The sequence below is a fragment of the Plectrocnemia conspersa genome, unplaced genomic scaffold (assembly GCF_051122295.1).
Source record: "Plectrocnemia conspersa isolate PC_06_02 unplaced genomic scaffold, ASM5112229v1 ptg000014l, whole genome shotgun sequence".
In the NCBI taxonomy this organism is placed as follows: domain Eukaryota; kingdom Metazoa; phylum Arthropoda; class Insecta; order Trichoptera; family Polycentropodidae; genus Plectrocnemia; species Plectrocnemia conspersa.
Window position 1 is genome coordinate 4,360,697 of NW_028277178.1, and position 25,934 is coordinate 4,386,630.

General features: G+C 29.5%; 1 protein-coding gene across 2 annotated transcripts; it reads right to left on the bottom strand.

Annotated features, from left to right (window-relative positions):
• Positions 1–5,336: 5,336 nt before the first annotated feature.
• tim (timeless) lies at positions 5,337–25,011 on the bottom strand. 2 transcript variants are annotated; one of them, XR_015812288.1, is made up of 18 exons: positions 24,708–25,011; positions 14,126–14,232; positions 13,515–14,056; positions 12,155–12,308; positions 11,883–12,082; positions 10,684–10,770; positions 9,956–10,224; positions 9,531–9,891; positions 9,271–9,462; positions 9,108–9,205; positions 8,328–8,526; positions 8,126–8,256; positions 7,612–8,048; positions 7,339–7,539; positions 7,103–7,271; positions 6,920–7,027; positions 5,978–6,051; positions 5,337–5,906 (listed from the first exon to the last, which is right to left on the bottom strand). XR_015812288.1 is itself a non-coding variant. In XM_088204067.1 (18 exons), exons 2-18 carry the CDS (start codon positions 14,220–14,222, stop codon positions 5,831–5,833), a joined length of 3,411 nt encoding a protein of 1,136 aa, XP_088060193.1. In that variant the 5' UTR covers positions 14,223–14,232; positions 24,708–25,011; the 3' UTR covers positions 5,697–5,830. The 2 variants fall into 2 exon arrangements, 1 of the variants encoding a protein (XP_088060193.1); XM_088204067.1 differs by having other exon boundaries at positions 5,697–5,906; positions 5,978–6,067.
• Between the last annotated feature and the right edge of the window lie 923 nt (positions 25,012–25,934).

Consider the following 25,934-nt stretch of genomic DNA (forward strand, 5'->3'; position numbering starts at 1 on the left):
CTCCAAGCCCTGCATTCTTTCATTGCGCAAAATATGCCTCACATCATCTTTCTTTTGAATCGCAACAATATGTCCTCGTCTCGTTTAGTATGGTCCAGCATTCCGATCTGTAGGTCAACACTGGACAATAAATAAGATATTTTATCAAACCAAAATGTCACTATTAAAACATTATCCAGATATTATACATATATCCAGAATTTTTATGTAAGGGATTTATTTGATTAAAATCGAATCGAAGGTTTATATGCATCAGAGAGCTCCATAAAGCATCTTACTGGCTGACAAAGTCACACTATTCGACCCCAAAATTTGATACTCATATACATCTAAAGTTATTATCTTGATGAACTTATTTTTTATAGTCTTCTGAAACATTCAAATCGAGCATGTTTGCTTCTTTCTCTAATCTTAAAAAAACTTTCGTTCTTTGATCAAAGTCGTCTGCAGTGTATGGTGATACATGTATGTTAAAAAAACACGGGAATATGCATGGTTTTTAATTTGCAACGTATTAATTAAATTTAAAACTGTAATCTTGAGAATATTATTGTTGTATTTTATAAAATCATATATTATATAAAACTGCATACAGAAAATAGATTCATACCCTTCATTGCACAAAAATGTGATTATATGTTTTAAAATGTTTTGCCTAACACATAAAATGTTTTATTTTTTGAAATTATTTTCTTAAACTTATAATTGCTAGTTTTGAAAGTTGATTGATTCGATCTGAAAATTGCAAAATTACGGGTGATTAGAAGGTGATTTTGGCAGATAGAGAATTGTAAAACGTTAATTTTTATTTTATTATAGAAAGCACAGAAGAGCACTTTTTAAGTTTATGTTCTTTACCCGTGAAAATATGTAAACTTTGCTACAAGGACAAAAAAGACGATTACGTAATTGAAATGAAATAAATTGACATAAAAGATTTTATGTGCAAAATGAGGTTAACTGAAGAAATGTGCTTCAGGTATATTGACGGGTATCATAATAACTTACAACATCGTTAATCTTTTTTAAATGAAGTATTGCTTTAAGTTTAGCCGAATTAGTTAATACTATTGTACTTAAAACTTTAACTGATAGTCTAGCAATAGTTATGAGTGAAAAATTTATTATAAATGTGCCAATATTTAGATATTTTTTTTAAATACATACTTATAAACTAAAAGTATATATAAATATTTGCCAATAAATTTTTATTATTTTGCTTAATCGAATTTATTGAATAATAAATTATAGTCTTTTTTATACTGTATTAGTTTTAGACGTCACATATATCTATTTAATGTAATATGTTATATAAACACAATAATATATAGTATATGTGAGTTTGATCGATAGAAGTAGATTGCCTTGCTTGACCCTTGACTGTTCTATCATTTATTCGAGTTTACTTTTACTTGAACGTTTTTATATTATAGATCAAATTTTTGAAGCACATTCGAAAAAAGCTATTTAAAATATTTGTTTCTGTTCTGATTAATATTAGAAACGAACGTGAGAGGTCAAGCTTCATTAAGTAGATTAAGATCGTGTGTTTTGAGTGCATTTAGCACGAGATCACGATTGTCGGCAACAGGTTCATTTCAGTGGTTTTAGTTCAAAAACCGACTATTACAATGTCATTGCCCTCATATAATGCCATTTAATTCAACAATCACAAACATAAACATATATATAATTAAATTTAAAGCTAATTTCATTTTTTGCCCTTCGGGAAAAGAAAAATAACATGTAGGAAACATCCTACTGGAGGTTTCCATTAAATATTCAAATACATGAGTCAAGGCACCACTGTGCCTTAAAATTATATTTTTATAATAAGTTAGTCGTTAGTGCTCTTTTTAGTTAAAAAAGTATATCTAATAATTATGTTAGTTAAATCTGCTGGTTAGTTTTTAAACATTTTCACGCTCAGGTCTACTTTCACTTATGTTATTGTCTCTAATAAATCCACTCGCTCATTAGGATGATCTTTTAGTCTGTTTAAGTATCTTTCACTTTTTTTTAATTGTTTGTTTTACACTATAACACTGAGTGTCACTTAGTATTTATTTATTAGGCACAAATTAAGAAGCACTGACTAGTTTGAGAACTTTGTTTTGGAATCTCTCAAGAATGTTACTATTGGATATGGAGGTCGCACCTCAAATCCAAAGATTATATTTTTTTTAGGAAATATAATTAACAAGTAGATTAAATTTTGACTTGAGTTGTCGATGTTTATGACCAATTATTCGTTTATTTACTTATGCATATTTCGTGTTTTAAACAATCTTCCTTACATTCAGGTGCTTCTAAAAATACTTTATACGCTTATTTTTTAGTGCGATAATAAAAAAACACTAGCACTAATAAAAATCATTAGGACAGCTGGATCTGTATTTTCATTAATTTATTATATTGTAGGATTTTATTTTTAATAATACTAACGGAAATTCCTTTTTTTGCAACAAAAGTATAAGAAAACATTTCTGATTGCCTCCTAAATTTTAAACCAAGAGTCAGATCACTGCCAACTTAATTTATTAAAATATATTCCTATATTACTCATTATTTTTGGTCATTTACAATTATCCAAAAGCATTTTATGCAATAAAATGTGCAATAAAAATGCAATAAAAATCATTAATCTGTTTGTATAAAACGCGACATATTTAATTCTAAAAACAGTTTATGTGATATATTTATATAATATTATTTTAATTATTGAAAATTTAATATTTTTTTTATAGCAATAATATTGATTTTCATAAGTTTATCTTACATATACTTATTTATTTATACTCACGTTAAAAGTAACATGAATTAAATTTAAGTTATAAATGTTTTTTGTAAATTTTACAGAATAAAAAAAACGTAAATACTGCAAAATATTATTTCATTTTAATCAGTGGCTTAGCTAGGTTATGTGCCGCCCGAGGCAATCCTTAAAATTGCAGCCCCCCATACATTTTTTGCAGGGTCATAAAGTTAGCATTTCTTAAAATAATAAATTGATTATTGTCAACCTCTTGCTACTTGTAGATGTACATAAATTTTAGTTTATTCAAGGTTAAGAACCTCACTAGACGATTCCATCGCGAATATGCCGCCCCCAAGCAAGTGCCGCCCGGGGCGCCCCCTCTCCGCCCCCCGATAGCTACGCCACTGATTTTAATATACTATTCCGATAGCACTACTTAGGTTAATCCCTTATAATGAGCATTATTACATTTTCCGTTTCTGCTTACAAGCAATATAAGCAGTGTCGTTTTTGTAATTGTAATCCATGAAGTAATTTCTACAAATAAAATTTATTGATTTGAATAAAAAAATTCAGTACTACCGGTTTTTTATTTTGTAGTACCGGTATTATTAAAAGTCGATCTTTGCCCAAATCAATACCGGTATTGCCAATACTGCAATTCCTAAATGTAACGTCTATGAAATTTCACTATAACATATTAAATACATAACGTATAATTTAATTTAAAAGTTATTGTTAAGATCACCCACGATTGTTGTGTTGAAATTCATCGAAGGACTTGCTAAAAACTGTTTTGTTGGCGTTATGGCGTTATATAAACGTGCGTGCTGAGCGAAAATCCATTATATATATGAAGGCACTTGCCATAAAACATATTATTTGCAAGACGATTAATCGGTGGCAAATACAAAGAATTGCGTTGCATAACAACGCCAGCGAGTACATGCACTCTTGGACCTAAATTTCATAAAAATCATATTATTGAAATTGAATCATTATATACATATTTATTTAGACAATAAAAATGTCTATTTATACTCCAAATAATCGCATTACTTAAATCACTTAGTCTGGTTCCACCCAGAATCATCGCATTAGTCAAAAGGACAAAGACTGGAACGGATGTTTGACTTTTCCCAATTCAAGTATCGACCAAGTATCGGACATCAAATATCGACTAAGACGACCCTTAGTAACCGCTTTCCACTTTAATGTCAAACCATGTCATCCAAGAGATCTTTTCTACGTAAATCACGATCGCGTTCGTTTATTGATGCTGTACAGGTTGGCTCGTACCATCTAGCTTCTTAACACGTCCACTAAACAAAAATGTATGTTAAACAACAATCATTACGAATTGGTGTATGTTATGTGCGACGATGAACATATCTCCAGGTGTGCATGGCTCACATATTAAGTAAATTATTTAGTTATATTTTTTATTTATTTATTTTCTTTAAATTCACTAAAATGTAGGTCATCATAATGTGCAAATAATAATGAATAAAAATATAATTTTTTTGTTTTCATTAGTGGGCACAGTATTCAAGGGCTGCTGGTTCTCTGGTGACGTGGCATCTGGAGGCTGGAGCACAATCCATCCCTGTTGGAGGTAGGCCCTCTAGGAGCCTAGTATCGGCGCCGATGGATAACTCTTTTTCAGTGGGAGACCGACTAGCTAAAGGTAGAGAAAGGGCGTCTCAACTGCGACTGAAGCTTGGGTTTAGAAATAATAATAGAACAGAATTCAACCATTTAAATGGATCATCGGAATTTTATGAGTCATCTCTTATCTCATCACCAGAGCCATTGAAATTCCGTTAATTATACCCGTCAGTGTGACACATGTCAGCCGGCAAAATAGTATCACTATTAAAATGGTCATTGCTTTAAAAATATTTTATCACAATTATAAATATTTTAATTCCTAATAAAAAACAAATATTCCAAATAATTCATGATATATTATGTTTGTACATTCAGTGATTATTTAAACAAATAAATTCATCATATTTTATATAGTATACTATTAACTGTGGTATTAAGCAAATCAGTACATTTTAATCATATGATTTATATTAACTTGATAAAACTGCATTCCATTTATTATCAATATTGCCAAAACCAGTCGTAAAATGAGATAATAATACATTATTAATATTTACTATAACATAAAATATATAATAGAAAACTGTCAATCGATATATTATATAGTATGTGTATATGTATTTATTTTCTACCACAAACATTTAATGTAAAGTTTCATTTAATCTTACAATAGTAATATTATAGTATAATAATAATGACTAAAATACTAAATAATCAACACAGTAGATATTGAGGCTGTTTAGTTTTTTTTTTTGGTTTTATAACTGTATAAAGAATGTTTATGTATAATTGAGTTTTTTACATATATTATATTGAAAGCACATTATGCTAGTTATTTATCACATTAAAATTATGACTAGAATGCGTATTTTACATTATAAATGTAATTTTATATTTAATATTTTCATATAAATTATTAGCAGTAAAGGCGTTAGAACAGCATTATAATAATAGACACAAGGAGTTATTTATGGTTATGGTTTTTATGGTTATATAAATTAGATCATGTACGACTCTCATCCTATTCTAATTAATGTTAATCACAATTACGCAATATATTAAGATACACACATAAAGCTTATACTATTATATTTAAAACACCAAAATTGTATATATTATTATTAGACAAATGAACAGTAATTTTTAAATAATATGCATTTAAAATATAATCATATTCAGGACGCAATTTAAATTATATGTAATAATAGTTCGTGTAAATTAACAGACGGCTTTTGCTTTCGCAATATTCTTAATTAACTATTTCAAAAAATGATCTATTTTTTGTTTATATTTGTTTCAACATCTTATTACTTTTAAGTCATATGGATTAATTCAATAAGTCATCCTTAAGTATAGATTTATGTTTATACGCCTCTCATTGAGTTTTTTTTAATGCAATATGTATTCATTTATACTGAGAGGCACTTTTGAAATAAGTTCACATAATATTTTATCGATTATTTAATCGATTTTTTCTTCTTCGTCGCTCACGTACATTCTTGTTAAATCTGACGTGATTGAAGCCGTTTCGCATAAACTGGAAATAAAAGTACTTCATATAATACTCACATTAATTGGCGAATGTGTTAATATTTTAATATAATGTACCTGTCTTCAGCAGTTAGCCCAGCTATATGCGAAGAAAATTCTTCATTCATCTTCTCATCAGGAAGCATTGTTATCTGAGTAGATAATGGCCTGTAAGAAAATATGCCTTGAAAAATCTGACGTGAAATCTAGTGTCTCCGACAGATTATAACGGTGTAAGATAATGTGTTGGATACACCGGATTTCACGCCAGATGCGAATATTAATGATAATAACACTGTACAGCAAAATATTCGTCATTAAAATAAGATCACTTGATTCATTTTTGTACTATCCTAATTTTTTTTTTAAATATGGGGTCATATTTTTGCACAAAAATATGCATGGTCATATTATCAGAAAATTAAACTTTTTTTAATTTATTCTCTGAATTCTTGTACCCAAAAATCTAATTTAAATCCCAAAACCTATAAATTAATTCAATATATATAAAGTAGTAAATAAGAATATTTTTATATTTTTTTTTTTGAAAAACTTATATCAATGATGTATAATTTTACAATAAATCAATATGAATCTTATCTTTGTGGCCAACTTTTAAAATTGTTGTACAGTGTAATAGGCGAGAGGTATAGTGTATTGAACATATATTATTATTTTAAGTGTAAATGTAATTCAAAAAATATCTAATTGACACAAAAATATTTTATAAAAAAAACTCTAGGACCTTTTCTAATTTATTTACTCTCAAACAGCCGTCATTTTGAAATAAAACTGAGCTGGTTAACTTATCCAAAATATATACATAATCAATTATTTTGAATATGTTATAAGAATAACGGGAATATATGTATCATATAAAGACGTACGAAGGATGTTTTCTAGGAATTTCTAGGAACTTGCCACCTCTGCCATTCAATGTATACATTTTTAATATTGCTGTAATTCATGATACCTCTCCCTATAGCACACCATAAAAAAGTAAATCTATTTAGTACATACTCCTCAGTCTGCATCGTAGTTGGTTTAGTATTAACAACGTTAATCCAATTGCTGCATTTTTCTTCAATAGTCGATATTTTAGTTTCTTGTATAAGCAAAGTTGGCGATCTTTTGATTAAAAAAATAATATTTTATTTATGTGTTAAGAACGGCAATATTAATTAGTAAAACAAAGTTAATTACAATTCAGTGACTTTAGTTTCGACCGAACTAACTTTTTTAGTGTGTTGAACTTGCAGGACAAGTTCATTTTTATTTTCATTTTGGCAATTCGTTTTTTTGTTTGAATCGCTTGTTAGTTCTGATAATGACACATCCGGGAAGAACTGCTTCACATCAAACTTTAAAGAAGCTGTAATATAAATATTGAATAAGTACTTAATTCCCTATGAAAATATTTAGATAAGCACAATATTTACATTCATCAATAGGACCGAGTCTGCAGGCGACGTAAAATAAAACGTCTGGTGTCCAAAAATTTGGTATACGAACAAACAGTTTTCCTGAGTCCACCGGTAAATGGAATCCTAGACGATGAAGTAAAATCAAAAATGTTTGATTGTGAATAGCCGTTGATTGTTCATTGTTCCATGGTACAACAGGAGTCGATTGATTCATCACTATAAAGAAAATTATATTATATATATATAGAAGTAAAAGTATCAGTGAAAATAATAAGATTATTTACTCACAAACGTTGTGATAAGGTATAGGTTCCAAAGTTTCTATCATAGTCTGCTTCTCGTTCGTCTTCTCATTATTGTGACTTAGCTTTGCAAAACAGACTTCAAGTAAAATCTTCTGCAGCCACGATAGAGCTTTGCTCATATTTTGCTTTTCGAGTTCTGATTTCAAAACATCAACTTCATCATTTGTCACCGGTAACTTTGACGGTAGTGTAAAATTGAAATACTCTTGTACGTCTTTCTTTGATCCGCTACATATCAACAGAGTTTTGTACTCCTCTTTTGATATAAGCCGTTTTTTTAATAGTTGCTTCAACACCGAGTTATGAGTCTTAATAATTCCTTCGTCTTTGTACAACGAACATATATTTTCAATTATTTTTGGATTCGTAGCACTTTGCATGTAGTTCCATTGCAAATTATCCAATTCTTCTTCAGTCCAACTGTAATAATGCGAATATATACATATATATGAAGTGAACAATAAATTACCTAATATATTATTAAATCAAAAAATTACCTATCTACGTCACAAATATCAATCGCTAGATCAATTTTATCACTTATTTTTGATACGACGATAGGAATTTTTGGTGCTTTGGGATTTTTCATGAATATGTTTATAACATAGTCAATCAGGTCCATCCAATCCTATGAAATTATATAAAGTATTTCATTACAATTTATAAATTTATTTTATTTTATATAAAAAATAAACTTACTTCAAATAGTTCATGTCTACTCTCCAAAATTGATAAAAATGTTTTGAGAATGTTCGGTTGGAACAATGCACTGATATTGCCCAAATCACCACCTACATGATGCATCATTGTAAAGATGCAATCGTTGATATATTCTCCGTTTGTCTTGTAGTCTTGTAAAAGTATTCCATATTGATGCATTACTTCAACTGTTGCAAACCTAGAATAAAATACAATAATTTATACATGTATGTAGAATAACACACTGTCTAATTTTATCAAATCCAACAATATTATTCTAACATTATTAATTAAGTGGATTTGAAACAGTTTGATTTTTGGTTGTATTATAAAGTTAATTTGTTTTTTTCTTATAAAATAAAATAAAAATTATTGCCTCGATTCGAAGCTGTTTGTTTTTTTTATTATATAATTTTTTATGCATTATTTATTTTTTTATATATTTTTTATTAAACAAATAAAAATTAAATGCGCTTCAACTAGGTAAATCTGTACCAACTAAGTAAGGCAATCAGATATCATAAATACCTGCAAGTAAGTGTTAACCACCAGACTGAAAGTCTGGGAATCAGTGACATCTATATTAATAATTATAAATTATTATGTGTAATATAATTTAGAACCAATAGATGTCACTGCAGCTGGCGCCGGTTTTTTTTAGAATAGCGCAGTATTTATAAATTAAAATTCTAGTGCCGCTGCCGGGGCTCGAACCCGCAACCTCAGAGTTACTAGTCTGAGACGTTACGTCCTATAAATAAATTATTTTTTTATACTTACTGCTGTATATGCTCTATAAATACTGTTTCTTTACATTCGTGTCGCTTGATTGAATTATCCAAAAAAATCAAAAAAACATGATTTGTGACTATCAAATCCTAAAAGTGTACAGAGAAGCATTAGTTTGATTTTCATTAGGCAGTTAATAATAAATTAAACATACATGTAAAAATTGTTTGCTGTGGACATCCGGTTGATAGTGTCTCAGTAATAAAACAAAAAGACATCTCAGATCTTCAGTGGAACTCAGACGCATTTGAAGTTTTACCAACTGCACTCTATCTTTGTCGCTTAAGTGTGATATCTTTTTGTATATATCTATCGTTTGTATAAATTCCCTTATGGCGGTTATAACCTGCGGAAGCAGATAAATTATTATTGATGTATAATAATATATTATTCAGATATAAAATAAATATTAACCAAATGCATTCTTCTTAGGCATGATTTGAGATCGTTGCTCTGGAACTTTGACAATAATTGGATCTGTTCACACAAATGAACTCCTTCGTATATCAAATATGAAATGATGTCAAATGACAAGACTTGATGTACGAATTCAAGATCTAATTCCAATTGAGCGGCGAACTTTAAAAAATAAGTCAAAAGCCAGAAGAAGTGAGACGTGTCTATTTGAAGGTTCACATTGCACGTAAGTTGAGAGTGCAACGAATGAACTAAGCTGCCATATCCCTTCAGTAAAAAGTCGACAGTGAACTCTTTCAGCATGTTAGTGATATCATCATCAGTTGGTAAGTAATGTAAAAGTCCTTTCATATTGATTCTAAAATTAATATGTGTAAATTACAAGAAATCTTATCAAATCAATCAAAATATCTCATACTAACTTGTTCGTTTTGCCTCTCTCTATCAGCTTTTTTCTTTGTCTCTCTTTACGTTCTTGAATCGTCATAATGTGTCTCTTTTTCGCGTTATGTCGTTGCTTTTGTGTATGTGCCTTTGGATGGAAATGTTTCGGTTTCACTTCATCTTCTTCGTTACTCGACGTCGAAACTGATTCTCTGTTCTCAATTTGGGTGACATATCCACAATCTGAAAATTCGGAATGTGCCGAAATGCACTCTCTTTTCGGACCTGTATTAGGTCCACTGCATGTCTGAAAGATAAACGTGCGAATTTAGCCAAACTATTACATATGATTTAAAAATATAATATGTATATATTATGTGAGTTTATCTCAGAAACCGTTGCGTCTTCGCGAGCTCTGCTTTAAATCTTAATGTGATAGTATTGCACTATTACTCTCTGTGGTGGTGTGAGACCGGCAAGTGCGTACGGTGAGATACATTCTCTTTCGCTCGCTCGCGTGTTAAGTGACGAGAGTGAGTGAAAGGTAAGTGCGTGCATCACACGCGTTCCGCATTGTAGGGCCAGCTACATTATATACAATGGAACATTTATTAATATATTTTTTAAAACGCAAAGGCTTGTGAGTTAAAACAATACCTAAACACAAACATACATGACTATGCCAAATGCACTGACAGTTTTTATGTCAAAGTTCTCTTTTTCAAACAATCCCTATGACTTGTGAAGTATAATATATTTTTATTACCAGGTATGATAGAGGTGTAGTAGGACCTCTCTTGCCGTTAAGTCTGTTAGTGATGATTGCTGAATTGCTGATGATTATCTCTGAATTCTGCTTAAGCCAGCACGTAAGAACAGGTGATAAGACGCATCAAATACATCGAATGGGACGTGAGAAGATCATAGTTGAGAGTAGTGCAAGAATAAAAAAATATCATATCATATAAAAATTAAAATTAAAAAACATATCAAAAAAATATATTATCAATTGTCATATTTATTTTAACTCTTGTTTAACATTTCATATGAGTTGTTGGAAGCATATTGCGATTTGCGAGCTGTGACAAATGATCAGAAATAGCGCGGTCTCAAAGGCTGCATATGAAAACCTTGGTAGGTGAGTGGGTGAGACAAATGAGGAGTTAAATGAAACTCTGATGTGAAGATACTGCTCTATTGTTTTGTAAATTGGTAGCGGTGTTAAATACAGTTTGAAGAGTAGCAGTATAAATCAAAACTTATGTTGTTTTGACTCATTGAACTCATTAAAATTCATAGTGTACGAATGGACTTTAGAGAAACGATATGAGTTCTGCAGCAGATTCTTCTTGACGAGGTCAGGCACAGCAAGTAGTTAAAGGCATCGCATCAATTTATACACAATAATCTGCATAAAAGTCTCTGAAATAACACTGTTGCTATTATGACAAACGCAGATTTCCTTAAGAAGTATCTTCAGTTACAATCAAATCATAACGACGTGGACGGGTACTTTGCTGCAACTGTGTGTTATGTTTGAGCATCCATCGTACTTACCAAATATCGCCACTAGTCATTTTAATAAATGTTGCGCGTTCAGAAAGGTTCAGGTCCAATAAAGAGGTGAAGCAAATGGTGCACACTAAGGCAAAATATTTTTATAGATTGTGTTAAGCTCTGTGCATAAATATATTTAAGGTTTTATTCTGCTCCTTCTTGTATATTATAATATAACTCCAAATCTAAATTAATATTTATTAATATCAGCACCAGCATACATAACCAACATTAAAAAATATTTAAAGCTATAGATGTCCACTTAATATTATCACATGATCCTCCCAACTTTGAAACCTTATATAAAACATGCAATTCAAATACATATGTTAAACAAGAGACAAATTTTCAGTCATTCAAGCCAATCAAACTAAACTATATTTTTCTGTGTTATTTATTGTAACTTGCCTTCGAATCTGCCGACGTTATGTTGTGTTTTTCATTTTCTTGCAGTTTCTGACACGTCGATACGTTTGTTTGTTGCCCGGTTAGTGTAGTATTCTTGTTGATATTTTCTACATTGAATATACTGTTTTTGCCTTTGTCACCATTATCCGAGGAATCCGAAGTTGGATCAGAAGTCAGTGTGGGTGAAGAATCGTCGCTTCCTAATAACATAACAACAATATATTATGACTATCCATTATTTATTATATGGCAAAATATATTTGATTTTATACCTTGATCGGGTGGGTAAGTGTTACTTTCATTATCTTCAGAACTTTCAGAGAGCGATGCTTCAAACCACAAGTTGAGTATTTTTTGTAATGTTTCAATGTGTTGATCCTTGTATATTAAAGCTAATAATTGTACTATTGTTATACTGCAGTGTGTCTGAAAAAAATATGAAGCACATATTATTACATGAAAATGTACCTTTCTTCAATATAATATATATTTGATTAATCTTAATTAATATAAGAGATTGATATGAAGATAAATTAAAATATATCCTTAAGTCAATCTTTCATAATAATAACAATAAGAAACACAACAAGATCAATAAATATTACAGAAACAGTAATTGTCCGTATCTTACCACTTTGAAACACCATATTAAGTCAAAGTCTCTATGAAAAAAATAGCAAAGGATGAAGTTAAATTCATAATTAAAAATAACCCTAACTTTAGACAAGCTCCTGGGAATAATCTAATTACAATAGAAGAGAAGTACCGAATGAAATTTCTGAATTTATTTACAATGCAACAAAGGCATTTTAATACTTTACAGTACAGTGGAAAATAGCAACTATTATATTTATTCAAAAACTAGTAAAGAATCTACAATATGTGAAATTTCAGATAAAAAAATTAAAGCTTAAATGAGAAAAAAAGCGTTTTTAAAAAAAATTTTTAGTCCTCAGTCAAACTTTTAAAAAAGTATGGCGCATGGATTAAAATTAAAATTTTAAAAAGCTCTTTCTCAATAACTGTATATTTAAATATCATTTTACATAAAGTAAAAAAACTAGCTTTTAAATCAGTAGTGCCCCAAGATAATGTAGTCAGAGTAATTATATACATGAGACGTATAAAAATATTCGTGCGACTCTTTCTGATAAATAATAACTAAAAATGGCTGAAAATATATCGAACAGAAATGTGTTTTATTATTATTAAGCAACACAAGCAATTCCTCAGAATATTGCTTATTATTTTTAAAAAGATTGACACAGAGAAAGCATATATAGACTAGACACTAAAATTATGATGTAGCTTGAGAAAGCATTATTTATTATAAATTAACCTATCCATACGTATAGGATACAACTATGGGTTTCAATTGAGCTACTACATAGTTTGTTTCAAGCATATTAAACAAGACATAAAACAAAGACTAAAGCCGATTGAATATGCTTGCTAATTAATTGACTAAAATCTAAAAAAAGAATAATAATCATTGATATTCACAAATTGTTTTTTAAGAAAACTTGTATACCTGGTTGTTCAAAGCATCATTCCTTAGTGAAAAATGATAATCAAGAAGAACCAATGAAGATTATTTGTGAGCAGCGGATTAATTTTATCAAATATAATTACCCCATATGTAGAGGTGATCAAATAAAGCAGCGTTTTATCGATGCTCTGCGTGAATAGATTCCAAAGGATCTGATTCTGTTGCGATTGCGGAGAAGGTTGCTGTCCAGTGATAACCCTCACTTCTGGAATGTGCAGAATATTGCGCAGCAGCAGCAATGAATTGTTAATATTGTCCACATTGATCAGCGAAAGTTTCACGTTGTTTTCGATGATGTGGTTTGCATAGTCCAAGATGGATTTTGTAGCTCTGCTATCGACGAACGCCTCTTTGCTAGAGAGCAATAGGTTGTTCATTTCGAAGACGGTGTGACGACCGACATTGTTTCTGGACATTTCCTCGACGGACAGAAGGCATTCTACTGGCGTAGTCAGATTCACCAGTATCTTGATCGTGAGCTCGATGACTTCTGGATTGTCCTTGACATGAACCAGAATAGGTACGAGGTCCTTTTTAATGTTCTGGCCGAAACCGATAGTTCTGCGGAACGATCTGAGTATTCGGTCTTCATCGATGAGCTTCGTGTAAATTTTTTCCAAGGAAGCTGAAGATTTAAAATATGATTAAAATACAGTTTTAATAAAAATAAAAGTAATATTAGTAAAATACATACATAAGCAATCATCTTTTATTCGATAAACTTCTCCTTCAAAACACCCCAGCGACCCTAAGGTGCTCTGTACTTGCGGGTTTACTAAAACCCACTCCATTTTAATTTACCTGAAAACCAAAAATTAATTTATAAATAAAGAAAAAAATAAAATAGTTAATAAAATTTATTCTTTATTGGTCTTAAATATATATTTTTATATAAATATATAACATAAATTATTTAGAATATTGTAATTGAATATTACCACTAAAGTGAGACAAGTACAACAAAATACAAAAAAAGCTGTCACAAATTGTTCATTCTCGAAGGCGGATTAACGATGAATATGGTTCCAAATATTTTTTGTTTAAATCGGCTCATTTCTAAACAGTCTTTTATTTTCTACGAATTTTTTAATATTTTGCATTAATATGAACATATTTTATTTATTAATATGAAAATATATTTAATTTATTATTATAAGTGTGAAAATATTTTATTACTCATAAATAACATTTTAATTAAAAATTTTAGATTTAATTGGGTGCGCAGTAAAAATATTATTGTAAATTCAACTTATAAAAGAAAATGAAATACAATAGAAAATTGAATCGGAAAAGTTTTCTCATAAATTTTCTTTATTCTTTTTACCATTATATAATTTACAATAGCATTCAAGCAATTTTAATTATTTTTTAATTGGTTTTATAACCGTAATCAAACTACCTTTGACATTTTTTTTATTTAAACGCCATCTATATTTCCTTAATATTTGTTAAAACATACAACGAATAAATCCATAACTTCAAAGGAATTACGTAAATATTCTTTGTTTGTAATAATTTTTATGCCATATTTATTTTTGATTGAATTTTTAGTAAAACAATAATTTAAAAGTCTTAAATTCTATGGCTTTTCATTGTGACTCTTAATAAGGTTTTCAGTGAAAGCCTTTTAACAAAATCACCATAACAAATTTAAGTTTCATAACCGATAGCAAAATATCTCGTTCAGATTGATTGTTTTAAATGCTTCGCCGTTAAGCTTTAATAATAAATGCACCACTGAAGCAATGAGTTTTCACGTAATATTTTTTCTCGCTTCTTTATTATAGTTTAAGTGTTTTATAAATAATTCTATATAGATCCATGAGCTATTTTTCAGAATATTATTTATGGTGCAGTTAAATTAAATCACGTCAATGCAAATAAAATTAGGTGTGTTATTCAAGAAACGCATTGTTTTCGTATATATTTTTAAATCAAACAGTCGATCTAATTTTATATAAAATGCTTTGTGGAAAACGTGCCGTTAAGTTACGAATCAGCACGTGTTGTGTGCGAGAGACTATTGTAGATCAAGTTGATCAACCCAGAATCGTCGTAGCGATTGAGTTGAAGGAGATGAGGCGTTGAAAGTGATCCGCAATAAATACTGTCAATACCAGGGAATTTTATCGATGGGAAAATTTTTATTGTGTTTTTGAAAGCGATGTGCATATTATTTAGGCGCTCACGTTGCACGACGGTGTACTGGAAAATATATAAAGAGATATAAAATACGAGAATAACTGCGAACAATATTGAATAACTTGAAAATGGTAGATAATGACTACTTGGAATTGGATATTAAAATATTAGATTAATTATATCTATAAAAGCAAAGTTCATAAATATAGTATTATGAACTAAATATGTTATCGAATATAGTAAAATGAATATCTTAAATACGTATCCTTAATATTTCTGACGTACTAGTACAAAAAATGTTTATTGGATACAATACTATAACGTAACTGTGACTATGTATTATAATTATAATAAAAACAGCAACGTGACTTGGATTAAAAGTTGTTCGATGTTTCAATTTCCTCCCGTATAAATATGGCTTCTTCACCAAACAATTACACAACTAAAGCGTCGATGTTGTATTGAATTTCAACCATATTTTACATAAGTTTAATATTATTTAATATTTCTACATCTTTGTACATTTTTCTCATCTCGCACCAATCAGTTGTATGTGTGCGATTGACATCGGATTAAAATCTTATTATAATTTATATTTATATCACAGACTCACGTGTCTTATACATTGGGATTTCAATGTTATTTTGCTAGTGAGAAAATTTAATTGGGAAATCGAATTCGTTAGAAAAGGAAATAGTGTCACGTTTTAATCGTTAGATAAAGGGTATTTATTTCATTTTTCTGAAAGGGTGGATTGATTGAATGGTCGATCACGTTTTTTAGATGTTGGGTTTTAATTAAAAATATTGTTTACGTTTAGTCGGTTATGTAGGCCTTTTACTTTTAATTATGCGCAAAATAATAGTCTCCATAACTAAATCGATTTCTATAAAGCAGCTTGATTAAATAAATAACACAGTCGTATAAACCAGATTATTTTGGAGTAAAGACACAAACCGTCTTGATACAAGGGATGTTTACAGAGTTTTAAGAATCTACACATGACTTTTTATTGTGTATTTACTGTTTATCTATGTTTTCATTTTCCTAGAGTATTATTTCCAGCAATTTTTGAGTGATAATTATTTTCATAATTTTTCCTCTAAACTTCACTTATAAACCGAATAGTAATCGGTGTTTTATTATTATGCATAAAAATCGAGAGTTGTTCACAAAACATATCGAAATAGTGTTTAGCATTTATTAACTAATTTGGAAGGTGATCCACAATAAGTATCCCTTGCGAATCCCATTATCATAAAACTGGTCCATTATCGCCCCTATTTCTTTGGCTATTTTTTTGCTTCAATGTAAAAGTAAGATACCTAGTTTTCATCGGTCGTGATTATTTACAAAAATGTTCTATTGTGCTATGGCGACCGTCGCTGTGCCCAATTACATTACGACGTTTCTCAGAACCAGACTAAAAACATAAATATGCTTTGCAATAAAAACTATGTTAAACCTAGAGAGGTACAATATTAAATATGCCCTTAAAAAATAAACTAAAATTTTAAGAAATGTAATAAATAATCAATAATTAGAAAGAAAAATAAACTGTTTCATAAAAATAGATTTGTGCTATGTAACACATATTTTAAATAAAATAAATTGGTTTTGAAAGAAATTGGATTAAAATTGTTGCGATTTAATTGATGTTAAAGTAAAACTCTGCCACTCAAAAATGATGATGATGTTTTTCGGAACCACTTTGATGATAGATACACATTTTTAAGAAATATATTAATCGCTATTTTATCATAGGTTTCTATGTAGTTCCTTAAAAATCATTATTTCAGCCAAGTGCAAAGGATCTTTGATTATTTTTCTCATAAGATATTTTCAATAAGCTGAAGTAACTCATTATTACAGAATTTTCAATAACTAATATAAACGACATAGCTCGATTTTATCTTTTTTCTCGAAAAAAGTCCAGATAACGTGCTCTGAATCTTGTGTTTTCAGTGGCGTGTTCTATAAAAATGTTTAATATACATTTTAGTTTAAAGAAAGTGTTTTGTGCTTAAATTTAGTAATGGTTGGAATTGCGTATTAATTAACTAACTCAAGATCTCGATAAAGTAGTTTTAGAAAATAATATATAAGACCAATGATCTGAACCGATTGGAATTGAAGTGATGTGGTAGAATATCACTTCTAACAATGTAATGATTTCAATGTGTGTTTAAAAATGTATTTTCAATTCTTAGCCGCACAAAATGGAGAGTTCATACAATGAACCGTTTATTACGTGTAAAAAGAAAAACTTATGCTGAAATTTATAGCAACTTTTTCTGCTTATAAATAGACTAAATCTAAAGCTGGACAAGTCCACTAAAGTTCATGATGTTTTAAAGGTTTTATAAGTTAAACCAAAAATAAAATGCTTTTATAATATTTTTTGGGCTTTCCTGTCACGTTACTTTCTATGATATGTGTATATCATTTTTGTATAATAAATAAGCAGATACTTTTGTATTAGCTTATATAATGTGAATCGGAAATAAAATATGTAAGTATATTTATCATAAGCTCACCTCACGAGGTTCTACCTATAAAAATAAGCTAGTTCTAAATATAAACATATAGGTATTTAAATACCGTGTTACTTCATGACGCAAATAAACAATGGCGCTGCTTCGTACAACGATCCAGCATTATTACATATGTGATTGACGCCACAGTGTTAAACTAGGGTTTTCAGTACCAGTGATCGTTTTTTTATTTAATTCAATAGCAAAATATCAGTATTGATTTTATTTTATATTACAATTTTAATTAAACAAATGAATAAAAAAAATTGTGGGCTTAAAATTTTAACAATGGAATTCGAAATAACAAAAATTGTTTGCCTTGAATGAATCAGTATAACACTCCGGATTGCACAATAACCCCACAAACTTTCTAATTAATAAACTTTATCAGCTTCGAAACTCGTCTAGACAAAATCACTAATGACATTTTATCGATATTTTTTGAACTATATATGATTTGGAGGTGAAGTAATGTTTATTTAATTAGTACAATAAAAATATAAAATATTAAGAAAACACAGTTAAGGTTTACAAAAATAAAGGTATATTTTTAAATAGCAAGGTATCTAAAAATTACACTTTTTAATATAAAATATTCCTATCCCGAAGCATTAAATAACAAATAGCTATCAAATTGTTTCATTAGCTTGAACTTTCAAATATAAGTTTCGTCCGGGAAATATTTCTAAACAATTGGCGATTTTAACATCAACTTATAGAAATATGTGTTAATATAAAAAAACATAATCTCCGAATAAAATAAAAAATAAACGAGACGTTATTGACATAAACGTGACCGAGTATGCTGTTATATAGATTGACAGGGCAGTAAATATAGTAGCTCTGTTCACGTGGCTGTACATAGGTTATAAATAGGTGAGAGGCGATTCGAAATTCGGACATTAAAGCCGATTTGTTACGTGAACGTACGTAACTCTAAAATTATTTGACGGACAATGTAAACGAATTATGGTTTCGCGTTGATTTAAAATTAAACATGGTGATTTACCATCGAGGCCTTCTAAAAATAGTAATTGTGATTTTTAATATATAAATTATTTTCAATAATGACGTAGAATCAGGCATTTTATCAAATTAGAAAAAGTCGACTAGTATGATTCCGACAATCAAATTGTTAAAATGGTATCCCTATAATATATGTAACAGTATCCCTAAAATGACAAAACATCCATTTCCTATTCAAACCCAAACCTAACCTAATGAAAGGTTTAAACTAATTTGTTTTTGAACTTTCATTGGATCAAGTCCAAAATATAAACTAAGCCAACTAAATTCTTAAGAGGAAATAAGCTGAAGAAGAAGTACAGACAGACATCGCCTCTCGCATATTGCTCCATAGTTTGTCTGCATTTCGATATTACACTATGTTTTAAAATAAAAAAATATGATAGCTATCCTTACCAATATTACTACAGACTTCTGATATGAGAGTACTGATCTAAGTGTTCAAATCAAATTTTGGTCAATAGGAGGGCGCAAAAAACAATTGACACTTCTCAGAAGGCAAAAATTCACGACAAAAGCAATAAAATCGTGTCGGTGCCGTCGCAGTGGGAACGCTCGGTAACGAGCGTTCACTTATTGTAAGTAGTAATATTGTTATAAAAAGTCTTAATATGAGCGTTTCCACTGCAACGGTAAAGGCACGATTTTAATTTCTAAATAGAAACCCCCAATAAATATATGTGATTTAATGAAATACTATGAATCCTAATGAAATGGAAATATTATAAAAACAAACACTTACTGGCCAACTTTTGCCCTCCCCTGGAAAAATCTGAAATGACGTCCCTAGAGTCGCTAAAGATATCCCATAATATAAAAGCGCGAATTAGGCGTACTAAACTCACTTTCAACTGAAACTTTTGCGGAACAAACGATAGTTTATATAAACTCACATCAAGCGGAGCTACGCGGAATATCGACCGAGATGACAAGTAGAATACCAAGAAAGCAGTGGCTTTCCAGCACAAAATCCACCGGAATCTAAGTATAACTGGATTTTCCAAATGAAAATAAACAAGTACTTTGTTTACTGTATATATATACAAAAACTTTTTGCAATCTGCATTTTTTTATTGTTAATGATTTACGCCAATGCGAAAGTATTGATACAAAACGTCATGGTATGACTTTGATTAAGCAATATCGATATTTATCTATGTGATTAGAAACATAATCCAGAGTTATATTATTATCAGGATAAAAACCTCAATGTTTTAGGGCATGATGATTTAAACCCTTAACGTGTTAATTATTTAGTCTCAAATATAATATAGGTCACTTAAAAATTTAATGGTATTAAAACTTTCGCTAAATCAAAATAACAAGTATGATATAACAAAGGTCAAGCTTATCAATTTAAAAGTCGTGAGTTCGAGTTTTAAAATTATAATAAAATTGCGTCTGAGAAATTGAAATTAGAATACGTAAAGTAAAATAGATTATTTTTAAAAAGTTATCAAAACTACCGTTTTAGCTTAGGTCTGTTTATCAAGTCCCGGTAGCAGCAACGTTGTTTAAAATAGCCGCGTTAAAAGATAATGATGCAAAGTATGAAATTTGTTCAGAGGGAAACTGCTACAGAAATTAATCTTTAACGTGTGTATGCTTATAGTATTTGTATGAATAGTCAATACTTATTTTAATAACATTAATAAGAGTTTAGAACTGTTTTTTGTGAAATAATTATCGAAAGCTCTGCGTGCGTTGGGTGCCTAAAAAGAGAGTAGGCGTAATAAATCTATGATGTTGAAATAAAAAATCTAGTTTCTGTATTAATTTAAATTATTAAAGTACTTTGAGCCTATATTGTTGAATAGATAATGAGACTTATGCCAAAATATAAACAGGCTCATTGTTAAATAAATATAAAAAATATGTGCATAATAAAGATTTATCGTATTGCATAAAACATAAAGCAAGACTTGTTAAAAGCAATATTTTTATCATTGTTTTCGACTCGCTAAGCAATTGTATTTGTTAAGCTAACGTACGTGATGATCGGAGATTAGGACGCATTAGGTTAAGGTATTTTTCAAATAGACCATAAAAAAGCCCAGTCATTGTATACGGAATGTAAACGGCGTTGCCAATTTACAGCTGTTTATATTTGGAACGTTACTAAAAAGCGTACTTATAATAAAGGTAGACAATAAAAGTCTGTTTCCGTCCGCAAATTGTCGTATTGGCTTAAGTTTTTAGAGTAGGAAGAACAAAAGCTATTCCTCAATCTCGACTGACGTATATATTTCTACAATAAAATTTCACTAAATACTTTCATTTGGAACTTTCATATTCTAGAACTCAAGACACACCTACCCAAAACTTGCACCAAGCGAAGCTACGCCAATCATCGACTCACACTTTCCACTTCACATCAATTCTAGTCTAGCTACGATGTGTGAGATCCTAAGGATAATCCAATCTTTGCAAACAAGGCCACGAGAACATCACATATTTATATTAATTATACTAATTGTATGTAATTAAAAAATTGTTGCGAAATAAATAATAATTTTTAATTAATAAATTTCTCGTAATATCCACTTTTTTAATCGTTAAAAAATAGCAAACCACTAAATGAGTTCGTTGTACTATTACTATTTTTGTTATACAGTGAGTCGCTTACTATCTTGATACAGGTGATACATTAATTTGGAAAAAGAAATATAAATCAAAAGTAATTTAAAAAAATTTACAACTTGTCTAGGGTTCATGTGTCATTTTTTAAATCTCAGACCATTTATATAGATCTCACGCCATCGCAATCAAATAACAAGATGGAATATTTCCGTAATGCTAATCAGTGGTCGCAAATCTTTTATTCAATAGTTCGTTGCGTTTTTTTTTTATAAGGTTTAACTGTGACGCATATCACACGAAAAAACCGGTCAAGACGTTAAATGTAAACATTACCAATTTATGTGAATAACTACTTAGTTCGTGGCGTATTGACATGTTTAATATTTATATACTTAAAAAATGACTTTCACTAAAATTGATTAATCATGCGTAAGTATTTTTTGTATTAATTGTATATAGGAAGAACTTTTAGTTAAAGAATGGATAATAAATAAACATGGACCCAACATTGTATTATTATTATTAGAAAAAAAACTGAGTTTGTTATGAATTATAAAAGCATTGTAAGATGTGTACATTTATAACTAGTATAAACGCATACTATACTACTCGGCCGAGTGAATAGAAGCGTATTATTCACTGGGCCAAGTATACCATACCACTGTTTTAACTCAGTTTCTGATGACGTATTGACTTTAAACTATGTACTTTTATATCTGATTTCTTGTTTAAAGTATTAAATGGGTTTCTTTATATTCATGTAAACGGCCACTTGATTGCAAGTCGAGTGGCTCGGCCGAGTCTTGTGTGAACTAGGCGAAAGTCGTACTAAAGTGTTTGAATCGCTTAACCGATTTTAATTTTAAATATGGCCAAAAAGTCGGGCGTCTAGAGATTTAATCGTAACAAATCGTTGAATGACGAAAGATGAAATAAACAGTAATAATGTGATGATTCACTGAAGCAGTTTTTTAGAAATATTATTGTCTGTATATTATAATATAGATTTAGATTTTATTTCGCTACAAACATAGTTGTTGTTCATCATAGTATAAAATGATATTAATCAACGAGAACGACGATAGCTCGTGGCAATAACACGTGACACACGACCGTATGTAATGTATTAATTACGTGTTTCAAAATCGATTTTGCACTTTGTGAAACTATATATTTAATTAACTTCGTATATACGGAATTGAACAGTCAACTTAAATACTATATGATAAAGTCGCGTTATATGTTATTAGCTCTCCTGATTTTTTTGTTAGAGTAAAAACATAAAAACAAACTAGTTTTTCAGTGAAAAACTTTTTTTATTAATTAAACATTAAAAGGCCATGAAAACATTTTTTTTCTTACATAATGACAAAATTACTTATTAAGCAGTTTATTGGGAATTGATATTAAAATCCGATGTATAAGATTACATTGGCAGTTTACGCGACATATATAAATAATTCGCTTTTACTTAGAATTTGTATTTCACGAATACAATTTAATATTTTTGAAAACAAAAAAATTCAGCCATTAAATCAGTATTACTTTATAGACGGAGTGAATATTTTTATAAAAAAATATTATAAACCTTCTTCTGATATATTTGGGTCACGCACGCAGACACTCGGTCTACCGTTAATACCGTTAGCGCCCGTGACGTAAGGACGCGGAATAAAACATATTGAAAGATTGAAGTGCTTGACTTGTCCTTCAAGTTCGATAAGGATCAAAGTCACGCACATATAATAGAATAGAGGAAAAGTTAAAACATATGTGTTACACTCAAAATAAAATTTAATAAATGAAGAAATTTTTCTTCGGAGAAAGAAAATTAAAAATTTATAACACAATTAATTGATTTTGTGTATATATGGCATGTCTTTAAATGTAATATGCTATGATGAGTAATTTTGGTATATGTATACATTTACAAAAAAAAAAAATGTATGCCTACGACTTGTATGTATTAAAAATATACTCATTTCTAAGTGGTATATCATTACAGAAACACAGTATTTTTAAATAAATGATAATGATAATCAAAGTAATATTTTATTTTATAATCAAGTTAAAAAATTAATGCTTAAAGTAATTTATTATGGAAAGGTAAAATTTAAAAGCGTGAGATCATGTCAACGAAACGCAATATTACGAGTGCGCAGCGTGAGATTATGAACACATAGCGCGATAGTATGACTACTTTTACATTAAGTAAGTGGTTGTTTTGTTATAGTCGACTATACGGCTGATATGCTTTACTATTGATTTTACTATATAAAAAAGTCGATAGTCAAATCCTTATGGCATTTTTTGTTAACTGTTATTCTTACAGTAATGCGTCACAAGTAAAAGTAAAAAATAATGAAAATGACTAAGAAAAAGTCAACAATTGATAATAAGTTGTATACAATTTTTTATTGAACGTAACCGAATTTTTTTATAAATCACACTAAACTTTTAGTACTATTTTGTATTTAATCTAAATTAATTACAGTTAATTATTTTTTCACAAATTAATAGACATATTTTTTAATATTACAATTTCAGTAAAATAATAGATAATTACTCTTACTTTTAAAAGACTCGATTATTTACTTAACTGAGATAACAACAACGATAATAACGTAACGATTTATATAAATAAAATATTTTTTTTCTTTAAAAAAATGTATACAAAGTTTTGATCTGAAGCTAAAGTCACAGCTTTCAATTATTTTAATATATAATAAGTATCGTTAAAAGAGTTTTACTGATTTAATAAAAATATTAAAAATATCTATAAGAATAACACAATGACTTTTGATTATGTGATTAATTAAATAATGTAGTATGAATAATTATTTATTATTTATATTTATTAAAATATCTTGATAGCTAATCTTTGATTGGTAATCTACTATTAAAACTAATACACGAAAAATGTCATAAAACAATATTGTTAGCTGATTTAATCTTAACACAAATTACTTTTATAACAATTAAAAAATGACTTACCTGTATGGGTATCGTTTGAAAAGCAGGCTATGGTGCATTATATGCAAAAATATAATTGTGTGGATTCGAGACCCTTGATTGAATTGATGAACAATATTTGCGCACTTAATAATCACCAATAAAATTGGCACAAGCCACTTATTGGTGTGTTGTTTAGATTGTTTATAATAATCGCGATACGAATCGTTGTAGTCAAAAAGAGTACCGGTTCGTTTCAACGTTCAGAGCGAAATGTGTCGCAACCAGGACAACTTCCCACCAGAACGGCTTTAACAGCCGGCACGTGAAAATGCAACGTGACTTCGCTCGCTATCCGTGAGATAACCTATCGCTCTCTCGCTCTAACGCTAGCTGTGTGTCTTTTCTCTCTCTCTTTCTCTATTACGGGGAAAACGTATAGGTAGAGGCAAACCGGCGGTGCGCGTCCCTGCGGGTTTAATATGTTAATAAATGAGCTCAAGGAAGGGTCGATGACACACTTAACGTTAACCGATGCAACTCGTACGTCTCTCCTGACTCACCATTGCAAAAACTTTAATTAAATGACATTGTCACGTAAATTTTCTGCTTTTTAGTCAATAAAGCCTAAACTATAATCTTTAGCTACAAGATTGTACTATCGGAAGTTATCGATACATAATAAATTTTACTTACAGTATTTGTGACTTGCAGAACAAGTTTATTTGTTACGCCGACATCATTCGGATTCGGCCCACTTGAAAATGGACCTAAACTAAAGACAGTCGGTATCTAACGGGCAGGACCGCCGAGAGCGAACCCGAGCCATGGAAAAATTATGATTCCGGGCGTCATGACAAAAATGGTATTTTTTATATTTTTTAATATCGTAATATAATTTCCTGAATTAATAATAATAGGTACGAGTTAACCCATTCTATGCTATAAATAAATATAAAAATATATTATGTATTTCAGGTATAAGTTCCTTCAGCCCTTTTTATACATACAGGAAATAAAAGGAGCGGAACATTGCTTTCAAAAGCACCCACTTTCTAGGTAGTGCTTTCACAATAAACATGGTTATTCAAAAGGACAGATTGTAGTTTTTTGACGCGGCTCCGTCTGTGTTAAAATTTGTTAGCAAATTATTGTTGACTATGAGAGGATAAATTCAACGAATGTAAATTAGTAGCAGTAAATTTAGGTATTCGATCTGAATTTTCAGATTAAATACCTACAGCAGAAGCAAAGAAATAACGAAAAAAC

Excerpts from the sequence above, each read along its gene's own strand:
- tim (XM_088204067.1), bottom strand. The coding sequence starts at position 14,222 with ATGGAGTGGGTTTTAGTAAACCCGCAAGTACAGAGCACCTTAGGGTCG. Across the intron at positions 10,225-10,683 it reads CTACACCTCTATCATACCTG|ACATGCAGTGGACCTAATAC; the intron begins GTAATAAAAATA and ends TTTATCTTTCAG. Across the intron at positions 9,206-9,270 it reads ACAGCAAACAATTTTTACAT|GATTTGATAGTCACAAATCA; the intron begins GTATGTTTAATT and ends GTACACTTTTAG.